At 39.8% G+C, this 16,820-nt stretch overlaps 1 protein-coding gene across 5 annotated transcripts in view; it reads left to right on the top strand.

Moving 5' to 3' along the window:
* GOLGA4 (golgin A4) overlaps window positions 1-16,820 on the top strand; it is a 148,562-nt gene that overhangs the window by 61,909 nt on the left and 69,833 nt on the right. For all 5 annotated transcript variants that reach the window (XM_074406004.1, XM_039461949.2, XM_039461950.2 and 2 more), the window contains 5 exons: window positions 2,772-3,086; window positions 6,855-6,902; window positions 10,326-10,382; window positions 14,977-15,075; window positions 16,041-16,149. In XM_074406004.1, the coding sequence (XP_074262105.1) occupies window positions 2,772-3,086; window positions 6,855-6,902; window positions 10,326-10,382; window positions 14,977-15,075; window positions 16,041-16,149 (628 nt within the window). The remainder of the gene's footprint in view (window positions 1-2,771; window positions 3,087-6,854; window positions 6,903-10,325; window positions 10,383-14,976; window positions 15,076-16,040; window positions 16,150-16,820) is intronic.

Here is a 16,820-nt window from a genome sequence, read left to right on the forward strand (position 1 = left end):
TTTCTGAAAAGTTGATTGTTGGGTTTCGCAAATTAGGAGCAATATATATAAAGGAAGGGGGTGGAATGCTTACTATGTTGCAGCATATTGACAGCAGCAGGAAACCATAGTTGACATCAAGGTTGAAGACATGGTAAAAAGCACACCCTAGAGTTCTTAAAACATAGCAGCCCGTGAATCCTCTTATTACTGGGGCAAAGTATCCTATATAGATTGAACATCCCTAATCCAAAACCTTCAAAATCTGCACAATTTTTGAGTACTGACATGATGCCACAGTGGAAAATTTCACACCTCACCTCATGTCGAGTTTGAGTCAAAACACTGGTGTACAACATAGTTTATTCAGTGTTCCCAAAGGAAAAAAGACTCTCCCTGCCCTCTAGCTGTGTAATTATCTTTTGCAGGCATACCCAGATTCTCTCATGCAAGCATGCCCACAAAGAGTAACACAGTGGCACATGTGCAGGCCAGATGCGTTAAGGGCAGTTCCCCATGATGCCCCACATGGGGCCAAGGCCTGTGTGCTTTACTTGCTGTGTTTTTTTGCTTCTTCTCTGTTCTGTTGTATGAAGATTTGTTGAAAATGTCAAAAAGCCCTGCAGAGGCCCTGTGTGGTAGCTCACACCTGTAATACTAGCACTTTGGGAGGCTGAGGTGAGTGCATCACCTGAGGTCAAGAGGTCGAGACCAGCCTGGCCAACATGGTGAAACCTCATCTCTGCTAAAAATATAAAAATTCGGTGTGGTGGCACATGCCTGTCATCTCAGCCACTTCGGGAGCTGAGGCACAAGAATTGCTTGAACCCGGGAGGTAGAGGTTGTAGTGAGCTGAGATTGCACCACTGCACTCCAATGGAGCAAGACTATGTCTTAAAAAAAATTGGAAATTAAAAAGCCATCCAGCAGAATGCTTCCTCCTCCCTAGTGGACCTATTTCCTGATCCCTCAGTTGCTTCTGGTGTTTCGTCTTACCTAAAAAAGGAAAATACAGTGTGGAGTAACCTTTCCATCAAAACCCAGCATCATAGATAAAGACTGAAAGCTTACTCTAGTGTTTGTTGTTGCTGTTGCTTAACAGCTATTACGGGTGTTCTGGTGATACTACTGTGCTGCTTAGTTACACTGAACACATTAGTTTTTTACTGTATTAATGGTATGTCACATATATTTTTTGTTGTGAAGTACTTATGTGAATAAGCTTAAGAAAATTATTGCTTATCAGTAGCATGTAAGTTCAGAGTCAGGAATGCTGGTGATGCCAGACAACCTCAGATTGTATTTGTGGCTGAAATTGTGACACCTTTGCTTTCTGATGGTTCAGTGTACACAGACTTTGTTTCATGTACAAGAATTATTAAAAATATGATATAAAATTACCTTCAGACTATGTGTATAAGGTGTATCTGAAACAAATGAATTTCGTGTTTAGACTTGGTCTCATCTCCATGTTATCTCATTATGTACATCCAGATATTCCAAGTCTGGAAAAAAATCCAAAATCCAAAATACCTGGTTCCAAGCTTTCTATGTAAGGAGCTTAGTCAAAATGAGTTCACAATATACATATTGTTTTATAATTTGATTTTTCCCATTTAATAGTTTATCTTCTTTCCATGTGATATTGTTTATTAAAAATTTTTTTGAAAATACTTTGTAGCCTAGAATGTACTTCCAAGTTGCCTTGGGGAGTGCTCCCCATATAGTATAATTTATAATATGTGTCTTCTAGTGATAAACATTTGGGTTGTTTCCAGATTTTACTCTTTTAAACTACCTGTGACAAATCTGTGTATGAAGGGTATGGGGCATATTAGCTCCTCTTTGTTATTCCTACCGTGACCAATATTATTAAATCTTTGGAACCCGTGAGTAAAACATTTCTATTTTAAACTCTACCAGGTGTCCCCAAACTTTTTACACAGGGGGCCAGTTCACTGTCCCTCAGACCGTTGGAGGGCCGCCACATACTGTGCTCCTCTCACTGACCACCAATGAAAGAGGTGCCCCTTTCTGAAGTGCGGCGGGGGGCCGGGTAAATGGCCTCAGGGGGCCGCATGCGGCCCGCTGGCCGTAGTTTGGGGATGCCTGCTCTAGACCGAAGAGAATCTTTTTATTTTCCTGTATTTTTTGGCTACACATGACCTCAGTTTCCCTGAAGTATTTCACTCCTGGCACCTTTGAGATCTTATGGTGACCCTCTTGTTAACTAATGAGAATGAGCTTCTAGGAGACATCTGCTAAATATTGACTGCTGTGACCTGAACACAACAATACTGCTTAGAACAGTTTAATCAGCTCATATTATTTTTCATTGTGACTACTTAATTTGTTGTTATTCCGATAAATTAGGAGAACAGGCCTTGCTTATCACTGTCTAGCATTGGAGTTACTGATCTGTACAGAGGGACTCCAACTCAGACCTTTCAACTGTCCTCCACAATTTGTTAAGGCTTATGTTTATTCCTAGTAGACAAATGGGAAGTAGAGCAGAGTTGGCTGCCCCTCTGCAGGAAAGTGACTTACTGAGGGGCATTCTGTCTCTAGGTGACAGACCTGGGACCTGTACTCCAGTCTTCTCACTTCAGGTCCAACATCATTTCAGCAATAACCAAGTGTGTTGTTTTCCATAAAACAGTGTATTATGTAAAATGTCAGCAATATAAATTAAACTTGTTAGAACTTTTATTAGATTGTTGCTGGTGATAGGGGTAATGGAAGTCTAAATGTGCGTATTTTAACCCACACATTCTGTTGGGTTTTGGTTGCAGTCAGGTGACACACAGTCTTTTGCACAGAAGCTCCAGCTCCGGGTGCCCTCCATGGAGTCTTTGTTTCGAAGTCCGATAAAGGAATCTCTCTTCCGGTCTTCTTCTAAAGAGTCTTTGGTACGAACATCTTCCAGAGAATCCCTGAATCGACTTGACCTGGACTGTTCTGCTGCCACTTTTGATCCACCCTCTGATATGGATAGCGAGGCTGAAGACTTGGTAGGGAATTCAGACAGTCTCAACAAAGAACAGTTGATTCAGCGGTTGCGAAGAATGGAACGAAGCTTAACTAGCTACAGAGGAAAATATTCTGAGGTAGGAGCATGACCTTTTTGCCTGTACAAAAATTTCTTCTCTTGTTTTCTCATTCATGTTACTGTATTGCTTTTACTCCTGTGATTGGCTAACCTGTTAATTCCCTAGATATATCCTGGTTACTAATGGTAGGTAGTCTGTGGCAATATCTAGTTGAAGACTTTCAATATCTAAATAAACAAAGACAGAGGCCCTTTGGCAAGACTCTTGGTAAAATTTTGGAGAAGATTGTAATCTGTAGCCTTCTGGTTCTAAACTGATTTTTTTTTTTTTTGACAGATTCTCACTCTGTCGGCCAGGCTGGAGTGCAGTGGTGCAATCTTGGTTCACTGCAGCCTCCGCCTCCCGGGTTCAGGCAATTCTTTTGCCTCAGCCTTCCAAGTAGCTGGAACTACAGGCACACGCCACCACACTTGGCTAATTTTTGTATTTTTAGTAGAGATGGGGTTTCAGCATTTTGACCACGCTGGTCTCGAACTCCTGACCTCGTGGTCTGCCCACTTTGTTCTCCCAAAGTGCTGGGATTACAGGCGTGAGCCACTGCGCCCAGCCAGCCTTCTGGTTCTTATATTCTGTTCCCCTCTCCTTTCGTAGTCCCTCTGTTCAAGGTCACTTGGACGGCCAGTGTGGAGTTCATCTTCTGTTCTCATAGCCTGGCCTTTATTCCTCTCACTGATATGGCTCCAAATGACTTCATCTACCAACAAGATTCCCATCATTACTGACTCTTAATTATGTTTTAGGTAGCCTGATTATCTGACAGATTTGGTTCATTGTCATTGTACTTACATTTGAACCTTTGCCTTGCATCAATGTTTTCATCGCTAAACCCCTTGAGAATGACACTCCCTGTTTGGGCTAAGGGAGGAAGGAAGTCATGCTAGTCCATTTCACTTTTCCATTCTTTAGGAAATAGCACCTTCCCTTCAGGCTAAATTTTATTAGTTGTCCTCCCTCAATTCCCTCTGCATCCTATGCAGTTAAAACAGTTCTTCAGGAAAGCCTTTTTGGAGTAAGTTGTCCATATCTTTTTGTTTGTCTTAAACAAAATGTGTAATGTTTTATTGTCTTATGGTTTGTAAATCACCATTGTAGTTAATTTTAATTAATGAATACTAAAGTTCAGAGTCAGTATATTAAAGATAGCTATAACTTCTATTTCTAATTATGACTACAATATGAGTAATTTTATCCTACAACCAAAAACAAAACAAAAACCCAGATGAAATATACAAGATAAGATATCTTTTTAAACTATGAAGTGCTGACAACGTAGGGAACAATTATCAGGCTTAAATATATAGGTTGGCTGGAACCCACCCAGAGATACAAACAAAGCATTAAAAGCCAGGTATCTCACGAGGCACTTGTAGAATCAGCCTCCTTTTTACGATTTTTTAAGTTTTATTTTTAAATTTCTACCAAAGTTAATAATGGTTGTGAATCTTTTTGTCTGTTACTTCACTAACTTAACCGTGGCTTTTAACTTGGGAAGCTGGGGTTGTAGTATCCGTAATATTTAAGTATGCTAGACACTGTGTATTTTATATTTACTTGTTGTTGTTTTTGAGACAGGGTCTCACCTTGTTGCCCAGGCTAGGGTGCAGTGGCTTGAACACGGCTCATTGCAGCTTCAACTTCCCAGGATTAAGTGATCCTCCATCCTCAGCCCCATCAAATAGCTGGGACTCCAGGCACACACTACCACACCCAGCTAATTTTTCTCTTTTTAGTAGAGATGGGGTTTCACCATGTTGGCCAGGCTGGTTTTGAACTCCTGACCTCATGTTCTGCCTGCCTTGGCCTCCCAAAGTGCTGAGGTTATAGGCGTGAGCCACTGCACCTGACTGTGAACATCATTTTTCTGTCTGGGGCCGGGTGCATTAGACAGGTGCACCGGCCCCAGACAGAAAGGTGGTGGATCACCTGAGGTGGGGAGTTGGAGACCAGTCTGACCAACATGGTGAAACCCCATTTCTACTAAAAATACAAAATTAGCTAGGCATGGTGGTGGGTGCCTGTATTCCCAGCTATTCAGGAGGTTGTGGCAGGAGAATCACTTGAATCTGGGAGGCCGTACGCTAAGATTGTGCCATTGCATTCCAGCCTGGTCAACAAGAGTGAAACTCCGTCTCAAAATAATAATAATAATGATAATAATAATAATAATGGGAGAGTCCTGGTCTTAGGCAGAATTTTGTTTTTTATATTCTTTGTTGCTAGACTCACCTTTCATTGCTGCTTTTTTTTTTTTCTTTTGAGACAAGGCGTCACTCCTTCACCCAGGTTGGAGTGCAGTGGTGTGATCACAGCTCACCTTGTAGCCTCGATTTCCCAGGCTTAGGTGAGTCTCCCACCTCAATCTTCTGAGTAGCTGGGACTGACAGGCAAGCACTACCATGCCTGACTGGTTTTTTGTATTTTTGGTAGAGATGGGGTTTTGTCATTTTGCCCAGGCTAGTCTCGAACTCTTAGATTCAAACAGTCCTCTCGTCTTGGCCTCCCAAAGTGCTGGGATTACAGGTGTAAGCCACCATGCCTCGCCTTATTGCTGCCCGTCTTTTGATTCAGGACATCACTAGTGGCATTTGGGACACACAGCAGCCTTCCAAGGTAAATGGCAAAACTTGAATAGGGGATGCTTCCTCTTAAACCTAAAGCCTGTCTCTTTAGCACTTCCAGAGTAGGGTCCTCCTTCTGAGGAATACTTTTTTTTTTCTTTTTAAAATTATAATAGAGATGAGGTCTCACTGAATTGTTCAGGCTGGTCTCCAACCCCTGGGCTCAAGTGATCTTCCACCCTGGTCTCCTAAAATGTTGGAATTACTGGCATGAGCCACTGCACCCATGAGCCACTGCACCCAGCCTAGATGAGTAATGTTATGTAATTTATAGGCTGAAAAGATTTGTTAATCCATAATTTCATCAGGGTGTGCTAGAATGTTAAAATATCCTATTTAGGTTAAATGGTTAAATGACTTGAAATACCAGTTTTCTTCTTGTTGATTATGAGTTTCTTTGCTCAGAGTTTTACAGAGCTATAGTCACAGATCCTATAACCAGAAGGAGCTTTTAGAAATCAATTACGTGGTCCATTATAGTCTAAAGCAGAAAAATCACCTGGTGAGCTCATTAAAACATAGTTTCCTGTCTCTCCACACCAGGCATCCCCAAACTGCGGCCCTCTGAGGCCATTTATCCGGCCCCCCGCCACACTTCAGGAAGGGGCACCTCTTTCATTGGTGGTCAGTGAGAGGAGCACAGTATGTGGCGGCCCTCCAACGGTCTGAGGGACAGTGAAATGGCCCCCTGTGTAAAAAGTTTGGGAATGCCTGCTCCACACCCTTCACCCAAGTCTCATTCAGTTAGATTGGGGTGGGGCCCAAGAATTTCTGTTTCAAGCAAACTTGCAGGTGTTGCTGTTACTGATTTAGTCTGTGACTATTTAGTTTGTTACTACTTCAGTAGCAACCTGCCCTTAGGCAAGTTGGTTTGAATGCCCACCTGTGAATTAGGTACTAAAATTTAGAGGTATATCTGCAAGGTGAAGTCATATGGAGATTTAATGTCTTACTGTCACGTTTAAATTTTATTTTTTAGAAATGTATTTCCCATGTTAGTTTTGACTGTGATGCATCTAATTAGGTTATCCTATAAAGGACTCTTCTCATTTATTTTTTGACTTTTATAAAGAGATTTTTTTAGAGGAGTTTAGAATAATTAATTGCATTTATTTAGGAATAACTAATGTTGATGACTGTATTTTAGCTTGTTACAGCTTATCAGATGCTTCAGAGAGAGAAGAAAAAACTACAAGTAAGTGATTTGTTGTCTGTATTATTGAGTCATAATTTTTAAATTAGAAAATACCTTACATAGTTAGATACTTTCTAATTTAAAAATAAAAATATTTTTAAGCCTTCCTTTTAAATAATTCTGCATATGAACAAAGTATTATGCTTGTTTTACTGTTATTGGAGGTTTTGATCAAGAGAAAGTGAATGACATCCTAGAGATTTTACCTCTGCTAAGGATGAACTTCCTTGAGTTACAGATCTCTGCAGTGTTTAAGAAGTTTGAATTTACAGCATTCCTCTCTCAAGCATGTTTTCTAGTGTCTAAGTCTGCAAGTTGCTTCCTTGTTTTAGTAGTAAAGACATATCTAATCTTCTATGCTTTTCCTTCTACATTTTAAATACCTGCAGACATCTGTTTCTTATCACTATATCAGGGTCCAAATGCAAGCATCCTCTCTTCTATACTAACTATTTCCTGAGGCTGCTGCTTGTGAAGCTTTTGATTAAGTATGTAGGGATAAGAAGCTATTATATTCTAGGTGACTCACCTTGGCCCCACTGTGTCATCCCGTTTGCTTGTGTTTCTATGAATTGTCTATGGAAATTTCCCACCGGGTTTCCAGGTGATAATTCATACATCAGAGCTAAGGAGAATTTTCCATTCCAGTTCAAATGGTGCCCTCAGTTTGCTGTGTTTTAAAATAAAATAGTCTTATTTTTAAAGTAAAAATGATTTCAAACATCTTAGCATTTTTTTGTCCCAATTAAAGAAGCTAATTAGATACATAATCAAAAAGTGATTTTGTAAAGTCAGTAATTTCCACATGTACATTAGTTTCAAATAATTACTGTGCTGTAAATGTTAACTCCATTAAGTACAACGTTAAATTTCCTGGCTTTGGTCTGGAATGTAAGCAGTTCAAAGTGGTAACACTAGTTATTTATTGTTAATTCAATGTTCTAATTGTCCATAGTACATAGGAAATACAATTTTTAGTTTATTTGATAATGTTTTCTTTCATTTTTCTTTGACATGGAGTCTTGCTCTGTCACCCAGGCTGGAGTGCCTGATCTCAGCCCACTGCAACCTCCACCTTGCAGGCTCAAGTGATTCTCCTGCTTCAGCCTCCCAAGTAGCTAGGATTACAGGCATCCATCACCATGCCTGGCGAATTTTTGTATTTTTAGTAGAGACTCACCATGTTGGCCAGATTGGTCTTGAACTCTGACTTCAGGTGATCCGCCTGCCTCTGCCTCTCAAAGTGCTGGGATTACAGATGTGTACCACTGCACTTGGACTCATGTTTTCTGAAACATGAGGCCCATTGAAGTGGGACATAATTCTCACTTAACCCACTGTGCTATTAATATTTCATCAATTCATTCTCAAAAGATTACCTTATTCTTAAGTTCTGTGGGTACCTTGTTTGTGTTTCTTTTGTGAAATATCTATGGATTTTTATTTATAGATATATATACGTAATTGTGACACTAAGTGGCAGTAGAGAATAGTAGTTTCATAGTTCCAAATTTCAATAGTGTTAAAAGATAAAATTCATTGCTTTGCTCTCTTTTCTACAGTGTATATACGCCCATGTGTGCATGCCTAGAAACCTTTTTTTTTTTGAGATGGAATCTTGCTCTGTAGCCCAGGCTGGAATTCAATGGCACGATCTCTGCTCACTGCAACCTCCACCTCCCAGGTCCTGGTTAAAGCAATTCTCCCACCTCAGCCTCCCAGGTAGCTGGGATTACAGGCATGCGCAAACATGCCCAGCTAATTTTTGTATTTTTTAGTAGAGACAGGGTTTCAGCCATGTTGGCCAGTCTGATCTTGAACTCCTGACCTCATGATCCACCTGCCTCGGCCTCCCAAAGTGCTGGGATTACAGGCATGAGCCACCTTGCCCAGCCTAGAAACCTTTTAAAATAGGCAAATATCTTTTCAATAGATCCAATGAAATTAAAATTGTAGGTACCGCCAATACTCTTACCTATGCTGCTTGTACTAGATAACATTTATTGAGCTCTTGTGTGCCAGGCATTTTGGTATATTTAGTTCTAGTCCCTTTCCTGTGAAGAAACTGAGGGAGAATGGCTTGTTCATTGTTGCACAGCTTTTAAGAGATAGGGAGGAGAGCTGAGATCTTTTTGCTAGCAGTTAGACTGCAGAACATGTACTACACCACAGTTTTTCATCATTCTCAGCATGGCATCTTCCTGCATTTAAAATTTTGTATTTGAGACTGAACAAAGAAAACCTGTGTTCATGGATTTTTGGGGGACGATAATTTTTATTTTTGTTTTATTCATTTACACATCCCCACAATACAATTCAGTCATACTCTCTTGGTCATAAGTAAACCATTTGCCTGTCTATATCCCTTTGTTTTGATTGTTAGTCCACAGAAACTAGTGAAGCTCCAGATTACCCTATTCCTTTACCTGTGTATTTATGTTGTAGAGAAATATGTGATTACTTTGTTTCCATAGGCCATAACTTTCCAAGTTTAATTTCCTTTACTAGAGAAAAGTACCTTCCTTACCCCACCCTGGGAAAGGGTGAATAATTTCATCTCTCAATATTACTCTTTTAGCTTCTTGATTTTGATTATTAAATGTATGGTTACTAATTTAGCCATCTAATGTTCTTTGTGAATTTTTCTGGATTTTTTTTTTCTTTTCTTTTTGTTTTTTTTTTTTAATGTAGAGAGTTATTTTGTTTCTAAGCCACAAAACCCTTTAAAACAGGCTGGTAATTGATGTGTTCTACACAGTATAGGTTACAATGAAATAAATTGCAGTTGGAATTTGGAAAAAATTTTAAGTTAACAGACAGTAAAATTGACTTTTTGATTGGTTTACGTGTCTATGCATTTTAACAAATGTATAGATTTTGAACCAGTGCCACTGCCAGGATGCAGGATAGTTCTATAACATCATGATCTAACTTTGAAGAGATTTTTTTTTTTTTTTTTCTAGACGGAGTTTCGCTCTTGTTACCCAGGCTGGAGTGCAATGGCGCGATCTCGGCTCACGGCAACCTCCACCTCCTGGTTCAGGCAATTCTCCTGCCTCAGCCTCCTGAGTAGCTGGGATTACAGGCACGCGCCACCATGCCCAGCTAATTTTTTGTATTTTTAGTAGAGACAGGGTTTCACCATGTTGACCAGGATGGTCTCGATCTCTTGACCTCGTGATCCACCCACCTCGGCCTCCCAAAGTGCTGGGATTACAGGCGTGAGCCACCGCGCCCGGCCTGAAGAGATTTTTTAATATGGTCACATCTTTAACATTTTAGTCTTGTCCTCTGTCTTCAAGTTATTTTTGGATAAACAGTTGTAATATTTAAAAATAATTATTTTTGACTTGCTTTGTATTTATTATGTCATACAGTTAGCTGTTTAACCAGCTTTTTTTTTTTTTCCTTTCTCAACTAAAGGGTATATTAAGTCAGAGTCAGGATAAATCACTTCGGAGAATTGCAGAATTAAGAGAGGTAAGTTTCAGTGATGAGTACTTTGAAAACAGTAATTAAATCTCCTGTTTATCATAACTGTTGTATGTGCTAGGGTAGTTTCATATGCACTCTTTTGTTTCTCCTGCTTTACATTAATAGAAAATAGGTGATTTTAGCAGCTAAAAGCACCTTTGCTTTTGCTAGAGGGGTGAACAATACAGCATTTCTACCCAAAAGATATTTCTGTTAATGTCTTTTTGCTTAATATTTCTTTTTTACTTGTCTTGTATTTTGGGAATAAATGAAAGGCGTTTATTATAGGTATCTTATATTTCTGGTAAGAACTTAAATGCCCATGTTTTATGCAGTTAATGATTAGATATACATAGTAATGGAGAGCAGGCATATTTAAAATTCAGAGAGTGTACGTTAGAGGTTAGGCATCAGGTTTTGATGCCTAAAACCCGGTAAATCCTGGAGACAGGAATACCTCTTTATAATGTTATTATATCTGGAAATACAGGAATATTGTGTTTGTTGTTTTTTTCCCTTCCTACTGCTCAGCCGTTTTTCACTAGGAGCCCTTGTCTGTAGGAGCTGTACTCAAGAAGATACAGCTGAATGGGAAACACATCTCCTTTATTTATAAATGAGTAAACACCCATGTGATTGCGGGTTGTTAGTAAACATAGGCTTCCTCTCCATTCTCTAATTTAAATTATAGAACCAGCATTCCCTCGAAATATCAAATGGGGAAAGAAAAAGAACTAGCTTGGCTAGCAGGCCCCAGCCTTACTCATCTACTCAGTTGCAGGTTGAGGAACTTAGAAAAACGTGAGAGAGACTTGGCTGAAAAGCATGCCTTGTCATGCTTGTCTGTGGTAAAATGCATATATGTTGTCCTTTCAAAGAAGGTTGAGCTCTGTGAATACTCTGGATGCTGCCAATTAGATTTGCAACTCTACCTAAATTTTTTGGGAGCTGGTGAAATGTTGGGGGCAAAGACAGAGGTAAGGGAATAGGGAGCTAAAGGATCTATTTTAACTTTCTTGTCTAAATCCAAAATTTTATGAAGTAACTTTATCTTCATCTATTAGGAAATATTAATACTTTGATCAGAGTCACAGATTGATGAATTTGTTGTTTTTAATCCACCCAACTGTGTTAGTTTTCTATTGCTGCTGCAACAAATTACCACCAACACAAATTTATTGTCTTGGAAGTTTGACAAAAGCCTCACCGGGCTAAAATACTGGCAAAATAGTGTATAGGTAGCAGGGAGAGGGAGAAGGGGACATGATTAAAAGATGCTGCCCTTGGCCGGGCTCGGTGGCTCAAGCCTGTAATCCCAGCCCTTTGGGAGGCCAAGGCGGGTGGATCACGAGGTCAAGAGATCGAGACCATCCTGGTCTACATGGTGAAACCCCGTCTCTACCAAAAATACAAAAAATTAGCTGGGCATGGTGGCACGTGCCTGTAATCCCAGCTACTCAGGAGGCTGAGGCAGGAGAATTGCCTGAACCCAGGAGGCGGAGGTTGTGGTGAGCCGAGATCGCGCCATTGCACTCCAGCCTGGGTAACAAGAGCGAAACTCCGTCTCAAAAAAAAAAAAAGATACTGCCCTTGTATCCAAGGACTTCTTGTCTAGATGAGAAAATGAAAACATGCAAAATCTGAAAACTATAGTATAAATTGAGGTTTTTTATTTGTTTGGTTTTTGTTTTGGTGGGCGGTTAGGATTGCTATGTAACAGAGTTGAGCATGGAAGCTGTAGGTTGTAGGAAATTATGTGGAAGAAATGAATTTTAAAGACATTAGAGGAACCACGTTACTGTTAAGGAGATGTGCAACAGTTAATAAGCAAAAGAATTGGCCTTTGTGAAATCCAGAAAGTTCTTTCCAGATTGTTAGATTTTATGGACTAAAAAATTACCTTCCACTTCCTTACAAAAGTAGAGGAGAAGAGAACTGTCATAGGGCCACTAACTGTTGTATTTCTGAGTCAAGACATCAGGAATAAGCAGCCAAATTCTCCTATTGCCATTATTTCATTGAAGAGGTTGTTTTAGTACCGAAACAATTAGGAAGGACATATTTCCCAGGATAAAGTAACAGTTACTTAAGTGAAAGAAATTTAGATAGAAGAAAATCTCTCCACGTTGGCTTTTGTTTCTTATTTCACTATGAATCTCTGAAAACTGTATTCAGGACATGACCATCATTTGGAGACTACTGCTGTGGGAATGTCAAGTCAGGAGACATTTATGAGAGGAAAAGTAAAAAATGTGCTCAGAGATGTTGGGGAAATATGGGTGTTGGGCAGAATAGAGGACACTTATAAGGGTACCAGATAGTGCCTCAGTGTTTTGCTTGGGCAATTCTCAGTGTTTTGAGAAATAAGTTTGAAACAATGTCAAAAGAGGGAGTTGCTCAAGTCTTTTAAAATATTGTTAGAGGAAAATTATTTTGGCAAATGGATGGATTACATCAGAGGAGGACTTGAGGTGAGAAGTCTTTCTAGAAGGCTATTGAAGGAAATTAACTATCATAAGCTTGCCCAACCTACATCCCATGGCCTGCATGCAGCCCAGGATGGCTTTGAATGTGGCCCAGCACAAATTTGTAAACTTTCTAAAAACATTATGAGATTTTTTTGTGTGATTTTGTTTTTTTTTAAAAACGAATCAGTTATTGTTAGTGTATTTTATGTGGCCCAAGACAATTCTTTTCCTTCCAGTGTGGCGTGGGAAAGCTGAAAGATTGGACATCCCTGATCTAAAGTTTTAGAGACCTGGGCTGTGGTTATAGTTGTGGTAAAGGATAGGATCTAAACATTCTAGAAAAAGTGATAAAAAATTGATTATATACAGGGATTAACAAAGATAAGTAAAATGTGTCTTTGAATATTTTGAGTTTAGGGAACTAGTGAAGTGTATGAATCCCAGAACAATAAAGGGCTATCTAATACTTCCACGTGCTAATCTCTAGCATGCCAAGGGAGAAACACAGAAGACATGAGATGGAACCCAGAGAGCTAGAAGGAATCAATGAAGGGCAAAGAGGAAACTAATTGACAGGAATGTAGCCAGGAGCCCTAAAGCCATGGTCAGCAGGTATAGCTGAGAAAAGCTTCCCTGATTTTGTCGTTGTATGAATATCATAAAGTGTTCTTAGTTGGTATAACCTACTATATACCTAGCAGTATCGTATAGCAGTATTATATAGTTTATTGTTCCTAGGCTGTAAGTCTGTACAGGATGTTACTGTACTGAATTCTGTTGCCATTTGTAAACATAGAAAAAGTACAGTAAAAACACATTATTATAATCTTATGAAACCACTGTCATCTGTGTGGTCCGTCATTTTCCAGAACGTTGTTATATGGCATGTGACTATACCTAGAATGAGGGGGTAATTATTGGTGGCTGGTATTGCAGAGAGATTAGAAATCAGTGGATTTGGTTAGAAAGACTCATTAATGACCTAAAGAAAGCAGCATTTAACTAATTTCAGAAACTAGAAATTTCATTTTACAGATGAGAAAGTGTTTGGTTTTGACTATCAGACACTTTCATATACTGAGAAGAGAAAGACTCTACTACCTATCTGTGTGGTATATAATGATTTCGTTTTAGATCAAATGAATGTAACATAACACAAGTGGTAAGAGTCTCAAAGTAAAGTTTTATTTTATCTTAAGTAATTTTTTTTTGAGCCTGAGCCTCGCTTTGTCACCCAGGCTGGAGTACAGTGGCATGCTATCAACTCATTGCAACCTCTGTGTCCAGGGTTCAAGCAATTCTCCTGCCTCAGCTTCCCAACTAGCTGGGACTACAGATGCCTGCCACAATGCCCGGCTCATTTTTGTGTCTTTTTTTTTTTTTTCTTTCTTTCTTCCTTTTTTTTTTTTTTGAGACGGAGTTTCGCTCTTGTTACCCAGGTTGGAGTGCAATGGCGCGATCTCAGCTCACCGCAACCTCCGCCTCCTGGGTTCAGGCAATTCTCCCGCCTCAGCCTCCTGAGTAGCTGGGATTACAGGCACGTGCCACCGTGCCCAGCTAATGTTTTGTATTTTTAGTAGAGACGGGGTTTCACCATGTTGACCAGGATGGTCTTGATCTCGACCTTGTGATCCACCAGCCTCGGCCTCCCAAAGTGCTGGGATTACAGGCTTGAGCCACCGCGCCCGGCCTCATTTTTGTATCTTTATTAGAGACAAGGTTTCACCATGTTGGCCAGGCTGGTCTCAAACTTCAGACCACAAGTTATCCCCACCGCCCCCCACCTTAGACTCCCAAAGTACTGGGATTACAGGTGTGAGCCACCACACCCGGCCTGTCTTAAGTGATTACTTATTTTCTCCACATTATTATCAATTCAGCCATCATTGCAGCTCCAGAAGGTATACTTTTTTCTTCTTGGATCTTCATATTCTTCATGGAATGAAATTATTTGTTGATGCGAATGTTTTAAATAATGTTAATGTTTTAAATGCTGATTATTCTGTAATTACTGTTGCTGATGCCTTAAGGGAAATGGAAATCTGTATTTGACATGTTTTTAAACTTTGAAAACTTTTAAAATAATTTTTGTTTTATACTGATAAGTACTTGTAAAACATTTTATGTTTTAGGAGCTCCAGATGGACCAGCAGGCAAAGAAACATCTCCAAGAGGAGTTTGATGCATCTTTAGAGGAGAAAGATCAGTATATTAGTGTTCTTCAAACTCAGGTAAAAGAATAAAAGAAAAAGTGTGGAATTTTTTGGATAAAGGAAAATAGAGGTGTTTTGATTATCTGCAAGGTTCCTGATGTTTTTTTCTTTTTTAAGACCTATTTTTAAAACTCTTTGCTTTCTTCAATTTTTTAATTTTAATTTTTAATTTTTTTTTTTTTGAGACAGGGTCTTGCTCTTTCACCCAGGCAGCCGTGCAGTGGCGTGATTCTAGTTCACTGCAGTCTCAAATTCCTGGGCTCAAGCAGTCCTCCAGCCTCTGCCTTCAGACTAGTTGGGACTACAGACATATGCCACTGTGCCCAGCTCATTTTTTAAGTTTTTGTAGTGATGGGGTCTCAATATGTTGCCCAGGGTGATCTCGAACTCCTTGGCTCAAGTGATCATTCTGCCTTGCCTCCTAAAATATTGAGATTATAGGTGTCAGCCACCGTTCCTAGCTCCTCAGTTAATTGTATCTTTTGACTAACTGCACAATAATAATAGCAAATATAAAAACCAACTGTATTGGTAGTAAACTTTTTATTTTGATTATTTTCCCCCATTTTAGTCAAATGAATATCATGTAATTGTCCTCTCTGTTTTAAAGAAAGTACGGTAAGCCATTCAGATTCTTGTGTTTTGCCTGTGTAGATTAAACCAGCTGTGGATCAACCATGTGTAGTGAACATGTATACTTTTTTCTTGTCATTATTCACTAAAAATACATAGTACAACTATTTGCATAGCATTTTCATTGTTTATGTAATGTAATCTAGAGGTGATTTAAAGTACACAGGAGGGTGTGCGGAGACTATATGCAAATACTGTGCCATTTTATATAATGGACTTGAGCACCTGTGGATTTTGGTATTAACAGGGAATTCTGGAACCAATCCTCCATAGATGCCAAGGGACAATTGTACTACTCCCATCGTTTTTTTTTTTTTGATTTTTTTTCTAATGAAGCACATTTATATTAGGTTTCTCTGCTGAAACAACGATTACGAAATGGCCCGATGAACGTTGATGTACTGAAACCACTTCCTCAACTGGAAGAAGAGAATCCAGAGAGTCATGTAGAGCCAGTAGGTAAGCTTCATTTTCTCAAAAAGTTAACTTAAAAACTAGGCCGGGCGCGGTGGCTCAAGCCTGTAATCCCAGCACTTTGGGAGGCCGAGGCGGGTGGATCACGAGGTCAAGAGATCGAGACCATCCTGGTCAACATGGTGCAACCCCATCTCTACTAAAAATACAAAAAAAAAATAAGCTGGGCATGTTGGCGCGTGCCTGTAATCCCAGCTACTCAGGAGGCTGAGGCAGGAGAATTGCTTGAACCCAGGAGGCGGAGGTTGCGGTGAGCGGAGATTGCGCCATTGCACTCCAGCCTGGGTAACAAGAGCGAAACTCCGTCTCAAAAAAAAACAAAAAAAAACAAAAAAAAACAAGAGGAGGGCCAGGCTCCTTGGCTCACGCCTTTAATCACAACACTTTGGGAGGCCAGTGTGGGTGACCTCTTGAGTTCAGGAGTTTGAGACCAGCCTGGGTGACATAGAGAAACCCCTTCTCTGTAAGAAAAACAAAAACAAAAACAAAACCCCAGGGGGACCTAGAGAAGGATTTTGAGAGAGTCCAGGTTGTGAGCTGATAGATGTGGGCTGAGGTAGAAGTGTCCGTGGTCCTAATTGTTTCGGAAAGATGCAAGGGTTTTTGTTGTTTTTTGGTTCTTTGTTGTTATTTAGGAGAAAATAATTTTGTTTGTT

This window comes from Saimiri boliviensis, chromosome 9 (assembly GCF_048565385.1).
Source record: "Saimiri boliviensis isolate mSaiBol1 chromosome 9, mSaiBol1.pri, whole genome shotgun sequence".
Taxonomy (NCBI): domain Eukaryota; kingdom Metazoa; phylum Chordata; class Mammalia; order Primates; family Cebidae; genus Saimiri; species Saimiri boliviensis.